Source organism: Melopsittacus undulatus, chromosome 1 (genome assembly GCF_012275295.1).
Source record: "Melopsittacus undulatus isolate bMelUnd1 chromosome 1, bMelUnd1.mat.Z, whole genome shotgun sequence".
NCBI classification, from domain to species: domain Eukaryota; kingdom Metazoa; phylum Chordata; class Aves; order Psittaciformes; family Psittaculidae; genus Melopsittacus; species Melopsittacus undulatus.
The window spans coordinates 13,899,283-13,915,591 of NC_047527.1; the positions used below are offsets into that span (position 1 = coordinate 13,899,283).

General features: G+C 44.4%; 1 protein-coding gene across 7 annotated transcripts in view; it reads left to right on the forward strand.

Annotated features, from left to right (window-relative positions):
• The first annotated feature begins 232 nt into the window (after positions 1-232).
• The window catches only part of ENPP2 (ectonucleotide pyrophosphatase/phosphodiesterase 2), a 69,139-nt gene continuing 53,062 nt past the window's right edge, over positions 233-16,309 (forward strand). For 4 of the 7 annotated variants that reach the window (XM_031050510.2, XM_031050511.2, XM_031050514.2 and 1 more), the window contains exons 1-2: positions 14,494-14,682; positions 14,980-15,082. In XM_031050510.2, coding sequence (XP_030906370.2) covers positions 14,494-14,682; positions 14,980-15,082 — 292 coding nt within the window. Of the gene's footprint in view, positions 269-14,421; positions 14,683-14,743; positions 14,882-14,979; positions 15,083-16,309 lie in introns of those variants that run through there. The other 3 variants (XM_031050513.2, XM_031050512.2, XM_031050515.2) reach the window with 3 other exon arrangements.

The window sequence follows — 16,309 nt, forward strand, 5'->3', positions numbered from 1 at the left end:
AAAGGTCACATGCGTGCATATAAAATCATTCCTGAAAGCAGCGCCTTTGTCCTGCAGCTATCTCCCAATGGAGCCATTGTCCCACAAGGCAGCTGGCACCCTGACTTCAGCCGTGCTGCGTTGGGAACCCAAGCCCAGGGTGGCCAGGGCCAAAGGCAGTTTGCAACCTAACAGGGCAAGCACATCCATCTGCAAGGAGCCATTGCCAGGCCAAGGAGAAGCGATGTTTCCATGTCAAGGTTCAGTCATGGAGAAAAAAGACCCGCTGGTACGGTAGGCGCATCTTCCCTCCCCTCCCACCCCTCTTGTTTTTCTGGCTCGTTAAAGTAGCCTTAAATAAATATAATTGCAAGGAAAATCAGGCTATGAAGTAGCAGGAATGTGTTTTTGCCAAGTGCAGCTTGGATTAGGATTTGGCAAGTTAGAAATCCTCTCAGTGTGCATTCAGGGGTGATGTTAGAAGCGCTCTGATTCATAAGGAAAGTAGAAAGTATTTGTCATGCAGAAAGAAGAAAATGTGTTTTAAAAGCCATATTAGACCTCTTATAGCTTGTTTTGATTTCTGAATGTAGCTTCTCTCTTAACCATTTTCATGTAATCTGCCTTTCATTTATGTTGTTACCTTATAGCAATGAATGTTAAAATTGGCATCTGGCACAGATGGAAGCAAAGTATCTTGTGTTTTGCTTGTATTTACCTCCTACAATACTAATATTATGCAAGTACATAAATGGGAGTTTGAAGCTCCCACATCACTTAGCTTTTGATTTATATTTAAATTTCCAGTGTCTGTAGCTTCCTGAGCACCTTTAAGGTGCTTAAGAGTTAAAGGCAGTCTGTCTAAACAGGGCTCCCATTACAGGCACCTCTACCTAAGACTTTTTCTCCAGAGGAAATATATGGATTTCTTTAATCAGGGCAGTTACACCTTAAGGATGTGTAATTTCTTCATAGCTCCCTATGCCACAAATGTAAAGTGCTGACTAGAGAGGCAAGTTGGTAGGAGTTAGTAAAACTGCTGCATGCCTTGGAGTTCCCCTCTGGTTGGATTCATAATGGTTTTAATTACTCTGATTTTTAAGTATTAATCACTGGGTCCCTCTTTTGAGTCTCTTTTGCTTCTGATTTGCTTAGATTTTAATTGTGAATTACTTCTAATTACTACCGATCTATGCAAGTTTCCTGTCAGCACCAGTGCTGTGCAGGCTGCTCTTATTGCCACCACATCAGCGATGGAAACGCAGAGCTCTGCAAGTCAAAGCAGGGGATTGATTTGTTTGGTATAAAAATCCCCACCAGGAAATCAGGCATTTCTGTTGCAAAGCAGGTTTGAAACACTGCATTACCTGAGTGGTGTCAGGGCCCTGTCTACAGCTTACAGGAATGCTGCAGCCCTCCCCGCTGGATGTGTGGTGGGTGAAAGAGCTTCTCATGAAGTCCAAATGTTTCCTCCTAGGAGGCTGGCCTCTATAGGATGTTATGAAAACAAAACAGTGCTCCATTTGTGAAGTAATGTATATTCTGCACAGCCTTGCCTTGTATCAGAGAATATAATACAATGGTTAAACTATAAGTTTAAAGTGACTGCAGCAGGGAGGTTTCCAGTTATCCATCAAGGACACCAGCTGAGTTAGAATGTCAGATAGCTAAAGATATGCAAGCATCATTCTTGAAAGCTATAGCTGTTACTAGCAGCACTTGCACAGCAGTCTTTACCAAAGGATGTTGAATGTAATCCTTTGACATAAGCTCAGCTGGAAGTGGAGGTTTCTGAGAGGTGAATGAAAGATGGTAGCATGAGGCTGCTCTGGGGCTAGCACCACCTTGTCCAAATTCCCATTGAATGTAAGTGTTCGTTTATGGCCCCTCTCCAAATTAATGGGTCACTTATGGAAATGGAGCAAAACCTGTTATTGCTGACACACCAGTAACACAGACTGGTTTCATGTGCTTGCAAAGGTGGTGGCATCCTTAACCTGTGCTGCATCTTGCTGGACAGGGCCTTTTGAATCATCCACACCGGCCCAGCCCAGCTGGGATGCAGCCTCCCTTGGGCTCATCACCGGATGAGCTGACGACTATGTTTGCAGGGTGTCAGACCAAATGATCTCACAGACTTCCTTTGTCTCAAACCCGATGAAACTCTGTGTGCTCCTTGCATTTAGAGTAAAGGAGAAATGGCTCACTGTCACGTGGATACTCACAAAAAAGTTAAATACATAAATAAATGCATATGGGCTCTATCAACATTTGAGAGCTATTTTGATGTTGTGTACTGTTTAAATTCCATGTGAAAAATCCATGTGACTTCTCCGAATGGGTTCCACAGGGAATCACTCCAGGTCTTATGCAGAACCCGGTGCAAACCTAGGACAGGATCTGAACACTTCCCTCAGCACTTTGCAAACAGCCTAACAAAGTAGGAAGCAGGAATATAGCCTAGGGACACCCCATCCCACTCCCTGTGTTTTCAATGAGTTGACTCCAGCAGCTCAGCTCTGCAGAATTGCTCCAAACTGCACTATGTCCTTCCTATGCAAGTCCTTGAGGCAGGACCAGATTCTGGTGCAGCAGGATGCACCAGCACTCTTGACAAATAGCTGGAAAAAAGGCAAAGACAATTGCCCCAATCTCTGAAACCAGAACAACAATGAAGTTAATTTCAAGGTAAAAGTTACTATCTACAGAATATTTGCTCACCTATTGCTATGTTTTTGCCATGGCAGGATAACCTTTTTAGTCATCTGTACATCCCTGGTGCTGTTGATGAACGTGCCAGCTTGAAAACCTTTTGCCCGGCAATGACAGGAGAGCAGGGGGATGGCCGAGGGCTGGTGGGGGTTACTGGAGCAGGGACAGGATGGTGGTGAGGAACCTGTGTTGTGGCAGCAGCAGAGGGTCTGCAAGCATCAGCCCTGAGCTAAATTTAGTGTCAGAGCTACTGAAGCTGGGACAAAGAAACACTGATTGCAACTGCAGGAACTGTAACATCCTTGCTAGTGGTTTGATATGTTTGCATTGGCCTCAGAAGTGAGTGGGATAGTGGGAATAGGCCAATGGCAGCCTGGGCCTCATCTGTATCAGGATCAGTGAAGGATGTTGAGTGCATTACTTAAACACTTCATAAACTGTATACAGATAAAACAAGGCTTGGCTTAGACATCTTTGGAGAATGAAGAATGTGTTTGTGGCTGTGGTCTGGTACCTGCAGCAGGTGATATTGGAAGTGTTTGGCTCAGCCTAGGAGAGTTACAGCTTCCTCAGTCATTCAGAATATTCCTCAAAGGCTCTCTTTGCACCCTCAATAGGAATTCTGGCTGAGACAAAACATCCTGTGAATGAAAATATGGCAGCTGTGAGGGGGTGAGGAGAAAATGTCCTGGTGAAATAACACTTTGTAATAATTCCATTGCTATCACCTGTAAATGCTTGCTTTTGTTTCTTGCAGCTGAGGCTGCCCAGCTAAGTTTGCAGTGAAGAAAAGAGGCAAATGGGCAAAGTCACCCCCCCTGAGGTGACACAGGGGTGCTGCTATAAAATTAGTCGAAGAAATTCCCTTGGAGATGATGGCCCTTCATGTAAGAAGATTTTGAATGCTTCTTGGATATCCAAAACAATAGGATTCCTTTCCCTGCTCGAGGAAACAGCTTTTTTATGTACATTCTTTGTAAACGACAGGAGTGTACCAAAGAATCCCTTGATGCCACAATTTAAGTCCTCTCTTAAAGGAAACAGCCTGAAGGGTTCCAATCTCAGCTGGCTGCTGAGTCCAAAAGGATTCATTACTCAGGTCATTTGTGCCTGACCACATAAATTCAATGCACCTAAGTAGGCTTTAATTTTCTGATATCTCTTAACTTATACTGGGCTTGTGTAGTAGAGTACAACTGAAACAGAGCATTTACAATAGAGCAGAGATCACAAGGGTGGTTTCCTCCCCCCAGGTCCCTCAACAAGAAGGAACAACAAGGCAACAAGAAGGAAAGATTCCATTCTGGAATCTCCAAACTTTTGTTCTCCTAATTCATGTTGTCTCTGTTCACCCCCAACACTAAGATGTCTTTTTCCGCCTTTCTATTCCTTTGCCCAGCCAGCCCAGCATTCCCCACAGATGGCAGGAGATGGCTGTGACAGTCATGGGATACTGAGTGCCCTTCAGCTACTACTGTGCAGTCCTGGCAGTTGCTGCTGGCAGCATCAGACCTGGATTATTCTCTGAAGCTGCTGATTCTATGATTCTATGTGCTCCTGCTCTGTCCCAGTGCAAAGTAAACCTGGTTCACCCCAAGGGTAGTGGTGCTCCTCCTCTGCTGAATTCAGCTGCCACCTAAAGATATTGCTGCTTCTTGCCTGTTTCCATAGAATCATGGAACAGTTGGGGTTGGAAAGGACCTTGAGAACATCAAGTTCCATCCCCCCTGCTCCATCCTTGCTTTTTTTCTCAGTGTTGGGTTTTTTGCTTTGTTTGTCCTGTTGTGTTTTGTTTGAGGTGATTAAATCATAGAGTTCGTCAGCACCAGCCTGCCCTCAGCACCAAGCTGGAGGTAGCTAACCCAAGCAGTGAAACTCCCATGGTCAGCATGGTGCAGAAGAGGGGGAGAAGAAGCTGGGCTGGTCATGTCCTCACCCAGAAGGATGAAATGTTGAGTTTGCACACCTGAGCAGGGACAGTATGCACTAGAGGGCTTTCCTTCCACTGGCAAAACTATGGCTGGAAAAGGTGTCTCCACTGTCTTCACCAGAATGGTAAAGTCCTTTTTATGCGGGTTAGATCAGATGTTGCCTTCAAAGGTGTTTGGTTGCAGCATCTTGGAGAAGGAGGCAGTGAAAGGACACTAAATTAAACAGTCTCAGCTGCTTTGCAGGCTCTCTATGGATGCCCAGGAACATCTGCCTCTGCCCTGAGAAACTTCAACAAACACCATTTCAAGCTGACTGTAGTGTTGTCTGCTGTGAAAGAGATTTACGGGGGGTGGGAGGGGAGCCTTCTGTGATGGATGAGCAAAGCAGAGCTGCTTTTGGTTTACAGCAGTCAGCAACCATTAAGCTGAGGAACTTACTCTGTCTGAAAGTTTTGTATTGCTAGATGAAGAAAAAGATAAGTTAAACCTCAAATAGCTTAGATTATTTGCTTTAAAATAGTGAAGAAATCTACTGATATTTCAGTGGCCAGAGTTTCCCTAAAGCCTACTTGTTTAATCCATTAAAAAAATGACTCTTTATTCCTTTCCAAAGTTTTATGCTGAAAGGTGAAAAAAGTATTTACATAAAAAAACCCTGATAATCCTTATGCAAATCTGTGCTAGCTCAGAGTTGCATATTTTTGATTTTTAGCACTTTCCTTCTTTTACTTTTTTTTGTACATTGCATTCCTGCAGAGCTTGACATTTCTTCAGTTACATGTTATAATATGGGTTTAAAAGAAATAATCCAGCAACAGACCACATTGTTTTGTTGCTGACATGTTGCTTTTACTTTTCTCACCCGTAGCAAACAGGGAGTACTGTTCCAACAGGATGTTTTTCCCTTTGTGCTTACATTTGTCATCTTTGCACTCGGCTGTAATCAGAAAAAAAAGCTGGCGTTGGACTAAAGCGGTGGTGACACGGTTCAACTCGGGAAAATTTGTGATGCTTGGAAAGTCGCCCATCTGCCCGAAATGACCCCAAAAGTAACATGCAATTGTTTTACCCTTTTGTGCATTGCCTTAAAACAGGCAGCAGCAGATGCCTGCTAGGAAATGGGGAGAGCTGAGCGTGGCACTGCTCCCCTGGGAACAGCAGAGAGAAGGGGAAGAGCTTATCTGTGCTCTGCCCTCCACCTCCCTGGCCATGGGATGCTGCTTATCTCCAGTACCCAGCTCAGGGTTCAGAAGCAGTGGCAGCTGGCAGCTCACTGTATCTCACAGGCACGCTGCTTTCAGAGCTGAGGACCAGAGCAAGGAGCTCATCCAACTGCAGAACCTGGACTTTTGAAACTGTTTTGGCTGTCACTGTGGCCCTAGGAATGGTTGGTTGGGTTGAGAGGGGTGGAAGTGATGGCAAGAATTAGTCAGTCTGTCAGGACTGCTGTGGACACTTGATATCTGGACCCTAGTGCTGGTTTTATTTCGTTCTGAAGGAAAAAGGCAGAAAAACCTGTTATTTCCAAGTGAATCAAATACCTTCCCCTCTAACTCTGGAGGTAGCTTTAGTTTGTGTAAGTTAAATGTCTTTCAGCTGTGAGGTAAATCAGTACCCTAGAAAAGGGGCTGTAGATGGGACTAAGTTTGTGACAGTGTTAGCTGTGTCTATGCATTTTTCTTTGAGCAGCAGCCTGTATAGTTAATATTGTATTCTCCTCCATATAAATGTTCATGAGTCTACTCAGTGAATCTGATCAGGCAGCTTTTAATAACTATTTTCCAGAGGCAATCTGCATCAGCTGTCCTAATTTCTTCAGGATTTCTTTTTAATGGAGGATTTCCTTCCCTTTCTGCTGGACTAATTGCATTTAGTGGTGCAGTCTTGCAGTCCTTATGCAAATAGCTCTGCACTTGAATCGGACTTGTGTTCATGTGAAATAGGTTCAAGCCCCAGAAGGCTCTCAGCCTTTTTTAACACTGCCACAGCCTGTTCTATGTCCATGCAGTCATTTACAGTGCCAAAGAAAGCTTTCCTAGGTGCAGACACTTACAGGTCACTATAACAGCAGCCAGTTCTTCAGTCTTGAGATGCCTCTTTATGCATAGAAACAGAGGGAAAATGTGCCCGTATGAAAGCATGTCCCTGTTTGTTGTGGAGGAGCCCACTGTTTCCAGCCTGATCACACTTCACTTTCTCCCCAGAAGAAGCACTGGTGCTGTAGACCATGAATGTCCACAGCCTCAGCTGCAGGCAAGCTGAGAACAATATTTTTAGGAACATATCTCTTTAAACTGAAATCAAATCGGATTTTGCTATTTAGAAAATGTCAGTGGGTTGGGATTTTTTTTAGATTAACAAGAAGAAAACTATTGATTAAAATACTTCTTTCTTGCTCCAAGGGCCAAAAATGTTAAAAAAAAGGTATTTCAAACAAACAAACAGGAACTCTTGTTTTGCAAAGAAAACAAACTCAAAGTCAACAAACCAGCGTTAATTATATCCACATTTTACTTGTAGGGGTGAGATTAGCACTTGGAATTTTTTTAATCATACCCAAGCCTTGAGCTTGAAAAGTGTGCCAAAATAGAGCTGGGGCTGAGGGTAAAAGTGATTAAGCAGGAGAGGTATGTAACAGGGTTATTGAAGAAGTCCCCACAAGAAGTTTTATATACCCAGGAGATTCAAAGCTAATAGTCTACTGAGAAAGGTTTAAACATGGTAAAAGATGTACATACAAGTTACTCAACGAAGCTAGGGATATAATTTTAATTCAGGGACTGTAGTGATAGGACAAGGGGTAATGGGTTAAAACTTAAACAGAGGAAGCTTAGACTGGATATAAGGAAGAAATTCTTTACTGTTAGGGTGGTGAGGCACTGGGATGGGTTGCCCAGGGAGGTTGTGAATGCTCCATCCCTGTCAGTGTTCAAGGCCAGGTTGGACAGAGCCTTGGGTGATATGGTTTAGTGTGAGGTGTCTCTGTCCATGGCAGGGGGGTTGGAACTGAATGATCTTAATGTCCTTTCCAACCCTATTCTATGATTCTAAGTTTGATTCTATGATTCTAAGTCTAGAAAACCTGATTTGTTACATCTTTAAGTAGTTTTTACTCATCTTTGATTTTGTTTGGGTTTAGTTCTTGGGGTTTTTTCTCTCTTCCAGCTTTAACTCATTATTTCTAAAGGGTAAGGTTTTTGTAGGATGGAATAGGTTGTACCACTTTTAAAATTCCAATGAATTAACAGTGAATGTGTGTGTCACATGCAAGGTACCATGCAAGGCCCTTGAGACCTCAAGATTACTGTCAAGGTGTAGATGAGGGATTTTCACACACTGTAGCCTACAGTAAATCTGTCGATGAGCACCTGTGACACCTGTCATCATCTCAAGCAATGGATAGCAAGGATGAGGATGAGAAGACACAACTAGCCTTACATGGGCTGCATCAAAAACATATATGGGCTTTTTGGTGTCATGTTTCACCCATTCACCCACTCCATGCAGAACTGATTTTTTTGTTATGGAACAGATTTTATTCTGCATCATACTAGAATTTTTATATATGATTATCTTAAGAAATATAGTTCTGAGCTCAGTGCATTTTAATGAAGCATTTCTGCTGCTTCATAATAATAATATTGTCCAGAAATTGAAATATTTGTTTCTTTGAAGAAGAAGGTATACATGTTGAACTAGTGTTAATACTGTTGCTGACGTGTTCAGATGGAGAGGTGTAATACCCTGCATTGGAGTGGTTGGTCTATCAGCTGTAGTACTGCTGGAAGGAGAGAGAAGGGCATTCAGGCACATAGAGCTTTATTCAGGTCACTGAAAACTTCATTATCTGGAGATAAAGACATCTGATAAAAGATGTGATGTCACTGATAAACCTTGCTCTGCTTGCATGCAGGCACAAATGGTGATCGTGTGTGTAGGGTGCACTTGAGCCAAGGCCCCTCCACAGGTTTCAGAGGCAGGTTCAGCAGCCACAGTGCTATCACCAAATCCACAGCCCTCCTTTAGCCACTGAAACTGTTGCATCTGAGGTGGGGTAGGGGAGAATTTCTTTCTCCACTGCATTATGCTGTCCTTATACTCACTAGGCTATTGGTTTTCAGGCCTCATCACAGTAAGTATACACGGGTAAAAGCAGACACTGGCACTCAGGTCCTCCCTTGGCTGGCAGTTCCTCTTCTCTCTCCAGGTAGGCAGAGCATGCAGGCTCAGTTTTGGACAGGCACGCACCCAATACATCATATATACATGTGTTTTGTGCAGAACATGTTTTACCAGCCATCTTGGGAAGGTACTTACAGGAGGGTGAGGGAAGGAGGGATGTGACAAGGGTGAGGAAAGGAAGGATGCAACGTGCTTTGCTGGTTGTCCTCAGTGAGTTCTGTGAACCCTGCAGGTGTTATGTAGGGTGCTCAGAAATGTTGATGGGCATACAGGTGCCTATGGCACTTTGTGCCTCTGGGGCTGGGCTGAAACAAACTGCAATGTTGAAGACTTTAATTTGTCTGTCACAGTCCCTGAGGGTCTGGCACCTCTTTATGGATCTTTCTGGCCAAGAAAGCTATCCTCAGCACACTCCTGCGCACCAGGCCTTATGGTTTGCATACATTTCCCCTCAGGGTGGTGATGAGCAGACAGATAGCTGGTGACTGTTCCTCAAGCCTCAGGGTGCTGACAGGTGGTGTGTTCAGGCACCGTGATGAGAAGGGTGTACTTTCATGAGCACAGCCTGGTTTGTGGGTGTTCCCAGTCTCACGGGGTAGCAGTGGCCATGGTGGTGCAGTCAGTCCTGTGCCCCCTGCCAGGGATTAATAATAAAAGGTACAAAATGTAGCTTTTATGTGTGTAAGAACAAAAAAATGCTTGCAGAAGCTGCTGCAACTCTTACAATATGTCCCGCAGCCCAAGGAAGGGACAGTCTGACCCTTGCCTATGCTAACACGTTCTTTTCATCTATATACCACTTATCCCTTAACACATCCATGTGAACAGCGGTGTCCTCTCCTACGCTTTATGATCAGATCATAACGTTTTGTTCCCAAGCCATTTACTATCTAGCGCTTGCTGGAGTGTTTTGCCTCCGTCAGGTAAAAAGGACTTCTTAATGACCCTGGTTTGGGTCTTCAGTGCTGCTCTTACAAGCTGAGCAGATACAGTTCCTTTGTCATTCAGCAACTCTGGTGTATATTTTCTTGCATACATGGGTTGTGAAATCGTGTTTCTGGACTCCTATATGTGGCTGTAGCCTGGATCCTGGGCTGATCTCTGCTGAGGGACTGCTCATCCCAGATCATCACCCTCCTGCAATGAATCTTAACCATCTTGCCCCTCTTTTTGTCATGGCACTACTGACCCTGGTTATTTCTGCTGTCCTTGCACTCACACACTTGCCTTCCCTTCCTTCTCTATCTTGTTTAACAGTCTTGGCACTAGCTGAGAGCCAAAGATTTTGAGCTATTAATATATGAAGTCTAAAAAAACACGGTTAAAAGTCCTTTATACACCAAATTGGCTCTTCTTGCTATGTTGTGCCTCTTTGGGTTTACTAAAAACCCTCAGGGTGTTTTCATCAAGGTACTCACATCTTCCCATGTTCACTCTGGCTGCTGGAGGTTTATTTGGTTTCATAGAGCTTGTATCTGGGGAAGCTTGATGCTGGCACTGCTTGAATTTCCATAGTTTATCAGAAGGTTTTGTTCTTTGAATTGCTATTTCATGTACTCAACTGTTCTCCTTGGCCAGAACTACATGTGAAAGCTGCCTTCGGTGGGGAGATGGTGGGTGGTGAGGATTCTGGGTCACTTGGGAGAAGTCCTTCACAGTTCTGTCTCTCATGCTGCTGTCAGGCATACTGGAGGTTTTCACCCTGGTCCCCCAGTCACCTGATGTGGCTGCATCCAGCATCCAGTCCAATGTGCAGATGAGCAGCTGAAAAGGATCATTTCTTTAGAGCTCGCTCCTTCCCCAGTCTCTGATTCAGCCAATATACTTAATTTCTCTGCATTTTCTTGTCTTGTTTAAAAACAAATGATTAAGAAAAAGTAGTTTTAATCAGTCTGTAAATATTGCCTCTCTTATATTAACTATGTGGAAGAGCCTTTGGCACCATTTCCTACAGCATTCTCCTGGAGAAACTGGCTGCTCATGGCTTGATGGGTGTACTGTTTGCTGGGTAAAAAACTAGCTGGATTGCCAGGCCCAGAGTGGTGGTGATTGGAGTTAAACTCAGCTGGTGGTTGGTCACAGGTGGTGATCCCCAGAGCTCAGTACTTGGGCCAGTTCTGTTTAATGTCTTTATCAATGATCTGAATGAGGGGATCAAGTGCACCTTCAACCAGTTTGCAGATGACACCAGGTTGGGCAGGGGTGTTGACCTGCTGAAGTATAGAAAAGCCCTGCAGAGGGATCTGGACAGGCTGGATCTGTGGGCTGAGGCCAGTTCTATGAGGTTCAACAAGGCAAAGATCTGGGTCCTGCACTTGGGCTACAACAACCCGCTGCAACCTGCCAGTCTTGGGGAAAAGTGGCTGGAAAACTGCTGGGCAGAAAGGGACCTGGGGGTGCTGATCGGCAGAGCTGAACATGAGCAGTTTGAGCCCAGGCAGCCAAGAAGGCCAGCAGGGCTGAGGCAGTGATCATCCTCCTGTACTGGGCACTGGTGAGGCTGCACCTCGAATCCTGTGTTCTGTTCTGGGTCCCTCACTACAGGAAAGACATTGAGGTGCTGGAGCAGGTCCAGAGAAGGGCAATGGAGCTGTTGAAGGTCTGGAGCACAAGTGTGATGGGAATGGCTGAGGGACCTGGGGGGGTTTAGTCTGGAGAAGAGAAGGCTCAGGGGGGACCTTACCACTCTCTACAACTGCCTGAAAGGAGGATGAAGTGAAGTGCATGTTGGTTTCTTCTCCCAAGTAACAAGTGATAGGATGATAGGAAACAGCCTCAGGTTGTGCCAGGGAAGGTTTACATGGGATATTAGGAAAAAATTCTTCCCCAAAAGGGTTGTCAGGCATTGGAACAGGCTGCCCAGGGCAGTGGTGGAATCACCATCCCTGGAGGTATTTAAAACAGGTGTAGATATGGTGCTCGGGGACATGGTTTAGTAGTGGACTTGGCAGCATTATGTCAACTTTTGGATTCGATGGATCTTAAAGGTATTTTCTAACCTAAGCGATTCTACAATTCTATGAATGCTTGTAACTGGAAGCGCTACAGGATGAACTTCTCATGTAAAGTGTCACCTAGTGGTTGGTTGGAAGTTTTGCATCCCGAATTAAATAATAATCATTTGATCATATAAACCATAAAAGCCAAAGACCAATTCTTAGGCACAATGACTGATGAAGGGTATTTCATATTCTGTTGGTCTGGTTAAAATTCCTTTTTAATGTGTTTCATTTATGCCCTAAAACTTGCACTGAACTGTTTCATTCTTGGGCAGGGAATACATTATTTCAGCTGGAGTCTTTCTTGTTCTGATGAGTAAAATAGCAATTAATTGCTTAAAAAGTTAATTTCCAGTGATCCCAACAGTGAAATTTTGCCTGAACAAAATCATTAGGCTTTGTTTATTATAATAGATTCCTTGTGTATGTATGGGGTGGCTTGAGGCAGAGCCCTTGTGACAAAAAGATGATTGTGCATCTGGGTATGCGGTCAGTTCAGAGCTACTGAAAAATGTGTCTTACATAACACATATGAAAAAGATTAGCAGTTTCAGAGTCAGCATCATCTATAGTTCTAAAGGATATTACAAAGGAAGTTAATTAATGTAATATACTTGCAACGTGGGCCAGGAAACATAAAACGAGCTCCTCCACTTATGTAGAATTGTGCTGTTTATGAGGCCCAGAGAGGTTACGTGAATGGAAAAATGAAATATGTATTTTCACATCAGTAGAAGTCATCTATGCTGTTGTATTTTGGTGGTTTGTTTCTTGCTTTAATTTTCTGGGTGGCCATTTTTAACTTCTGTAGGAACTTCCATTCAAAAGAACTGAGCACCTGTGTGTAAGGAAGATGCGCAGGAAGAGCAAGGGCTCAGCACCTCTGAATGGACGTATTGGCTTGGGCACTCAAAACTGGCCACCAGCTTCGAAAATTCAACTGTGTTTTGCCTGGGTTGCTCAGTGACCTGAGGGTTCCAGGAGGAGAACTTGGGGCTGCTGATTCCCATGTTTGGCCTGTGGAACCATGAATTCCATTAGCTATGTAAGCGATACTATTGAGTGATTTTATTTGTGACACTTTTAGTTTCCCTTCTGCTGCTGTCACACACTGCTGTACTTACCTGGTGTTTAGGTGTGAAGTTGTTTAACCATAGGATATACCAGAGGTTAACAATGAAGAGTTTTATCAGAACAGCTAGGAGAAACTTTGGTGATTACTTTTCTCTAGACCTCTATGTGCATACTTTTTTAGTATAAAAATATTGCCTACAGCAACCTATTTAATTACCAATCCAGCTAGTGATAAAGTGACCATTAGAGGGTGGGTCTTGACTTCACAGCCCTGGTCTGTGCAAGGGGGAGGAGCATGATGTTCTTGTGTAGCTAAGATGTAGGTCTTTTCAGGCTAATTACATTTACCTGAGCCTTGCAGTGCAAAGATGCAGCTGCAAAATGGAGCCACTTGTGTTAGAAACTGCATGAAAAAGGGGTCAGCTCTCAGCAAGGGCTGGTGGGCTGGTAAGATGTTGGTAGGAAGATGGGGGCTTTTTAGCCTTTGCTCTGTAAAGCTACACAGTGGGGAGAGATATTGCAGCAGGTAAAAGGTGCCTCTAAACAAAGCTCAAAGTTATATGTGCTTAATATTGCTAGATAGTTTAAAGAAGACAAAACTGTGTTTTTGTTCATGTCAGTATAGAATATGGGACAGGTCCCAAGGGAAGCTCAGACCATAGAATCATAAGATCATAGAGTCATAGAAAGGTTTGGGTTGAAAGGGACCTTAAAGGTCATCTAGTTCTAACCCCCCCCTACCATGGGGGGGAATACCTTCCACTAGACCTCCTGAGGGCTTATGAATCTAGACTCTGTCCCTTTAAATGTGATTGTTAGTAAACACATAAATAAATGAAACTTTCATCAGAGAAAAAAGTGCCAAACTACAACTGGTGAGTAATTGGCCTTGGCAAATAATATGTAAGTCACTGATCTGAACCATAATTCTGCTCAGCGTTATCATTTGCTTTGTAAATAGAAGTGTTTATCCAAACAGCTGAGTTTTCTGTTGTTGTTGATGAAAATGGGAAAATGTGGAGCAGAAGGAACATGTCACTTCCCTTCCTTTCTGGAAGTCTGTGGTTTCCAGCTATTCAGATAAAGTTGCTTGTGCTTCCATCAATCCAAGCCTTTCACTGCCACAGAAGCAAAGGAGAACAGCATTAAAAAATATCCCCTGCTCTGAAGGTGATCCCAGTTTTGGGGAAACTTTGCTCTGCAACACAGTTGGAAACTTCAGGAGCACCCATGGAGAATGAAACTGGTGCCCAAGCTCCCCAGACCCGCAGGGAGCACCGATCCCACCATGCTGCAACACCGGGTGACATTTGACGGTGGCACCAGGGTATTTTAAGTTCTCAGTTCCCAATGAGCTTCTCCCCCTCCACTTTTTCTTCTCTGAGTCAGATGGAGATGCATTTGGTTTCTCTTTTAGCCATGTTACTTTTGCGAGGAGAATAAAACGAGCAGGAACAGCTCTTGGCCGCAGCAACACAAGACAGCCCTGCTTTGCCAGAGGAAACCACATAAAAGCGTGTGTGTGTGTGCGTGTGTGTGTGTTTGGGGGAGGGCGCAGTGAGGGATGATGCCTGGAGCTTCTCGCACTCGGAGCTGCGATTTGTGAGTGAAACATGATGAAATCACCCCCTGGACAAATCACACGAGCCTGTCAACCTCACCAGGTGGGATTACTTGTAGCTAATAGCCCCAACTCCCCGAGCAAACAGAGCTCTGCTCTCCCCGTAAGGAAAAGGAGAGGGTGCGCGCAGGCTCTTCAAGCAGGCTCTGGCATGGCTGGGGAGGACTGCGTCCGCCCGCGCCAGGTAGGGAGGAGAGCAGCGTGTTTGCTTTCAGAGGAGGAGTAGCCCTGCTCTCCTGAATAAGTTCCTACAAAAAGCAGCGTTTCAGCCTCAGCGAGAGATGTTTTATTCATAAAGCCCTCCTGGTTCGTGTTACTCTCCGAGGGTGACGCTGTCAGCTGCTGCTCCAGTGATGGGAACTGCAGTGCTGGGGAACTCCAATGTACAGAGGACCATCTCTGCCCCTTTAACCGTAGTGCTCTTAGCGCGCAAGCACTGTGCTTTGCACTGTTTGCTTACTTTGCTGTTTTACTTTTGCAGGTTATATCTTTATTTGCTTTTGCCTTTGGAGTAAATGTCTGCATGGGATTTACAGCAAATCGTTTTAGGAGATCTGAAGAATGGGATGAGGGTCCGATCTCAGGTACAGTAACGGACATAAATTGTACATCGCAATACCCTTATATTATATAGTGTACTTAGAAACCACTCCTACTCCGAAACAGTAGTTTGCTTGTTCCTCTTCCCTCTAGGATATAGAGGAGAAGAAATAACTCGCCGAGCCTGAGTCAGTTGACCTTTGGGACTCACCTATAGGTCTTCTATTTACTTAAACTTTTGCTCTGTGTGCATGTGACTATGGAAAATCTGCCTTATTTTAGGACTGAGCGCTGTCAGTCTCTCAGAGGCTGCTCTCAGAGCACGTCCGTAGCATTTGTCATGTTTTGCCCTCCACGCACTTCCCCTCAAGAGCTCCGAGAAGCTCCCCGGTGGGTTTAAGAGTCCTGGTTTTATTTTGGTAGCTATTGAAGCGGTTTCTAGAAACTTGATGAATGCTTTCGAGAGGCGCTGCTGAGAAACGCTGCTGGGATTTCTGCGGCTCCGGAGGTCATGCTGGTTTGCGAACAGCAGACGGCAGACATCTGACGGCGGGGAGGGCCGGGCAGAGGAGAGCAGGTGCTCACCCAGATGTGCTGTCGCCGAGTCCTCTGGTTTTGTTCTTCAGCCTCCGTTTTGATTTGGAGGAAAGCAAGAACATGCCACAGGGAAGACTGTTGTTTGTGTTCTGGGGCGGGATAGGGGCTTGTGAGCTCGGGCAGAGTCCGAATGGAAAAATACATTAAATGGAAAACCAGTCGACTTTTTCTCTAAAGAAAAGTAGGCTTGACTTGTGTGCCTGTTCCCTTTGGCAGGAAAAATGAAACCTGTGGTCGTTGACTTAGAGCTGGTTAATATAACTGAAGGGAAAGGGTTTCATGTGCAATGCCTGTCTGTAAGGATAGCTTGTGAATTTTAATTACAAAATTGTTTACTGTGGCCAAAGTTTGTTGTGTTCCTGGTAATGTATCTGTGTCCTCTTTCACGAGAATTGATGTTTAATGACAACCACAATCAGGGCTGCTGATCACTGAGCAAAAGCACTTTAGATAATCAGAATGATAGCGTCTGTTGCTTTTGATCTTTATGTAACAATTAAAAAATTGCTTGAAACCCAAATTTTTATCTTCTGGTGTAGTTGCAGAATGTGTGTAATAGTGATGTGAAAGACCTGTATTTCATGTCTTCAATACCTGACTCCCAGGTGCTTTCTTTCACTGATGACAATCTAGGCTATAGTGCAGGGCTGCTCAGCTGATTTGTACTGAAGTCC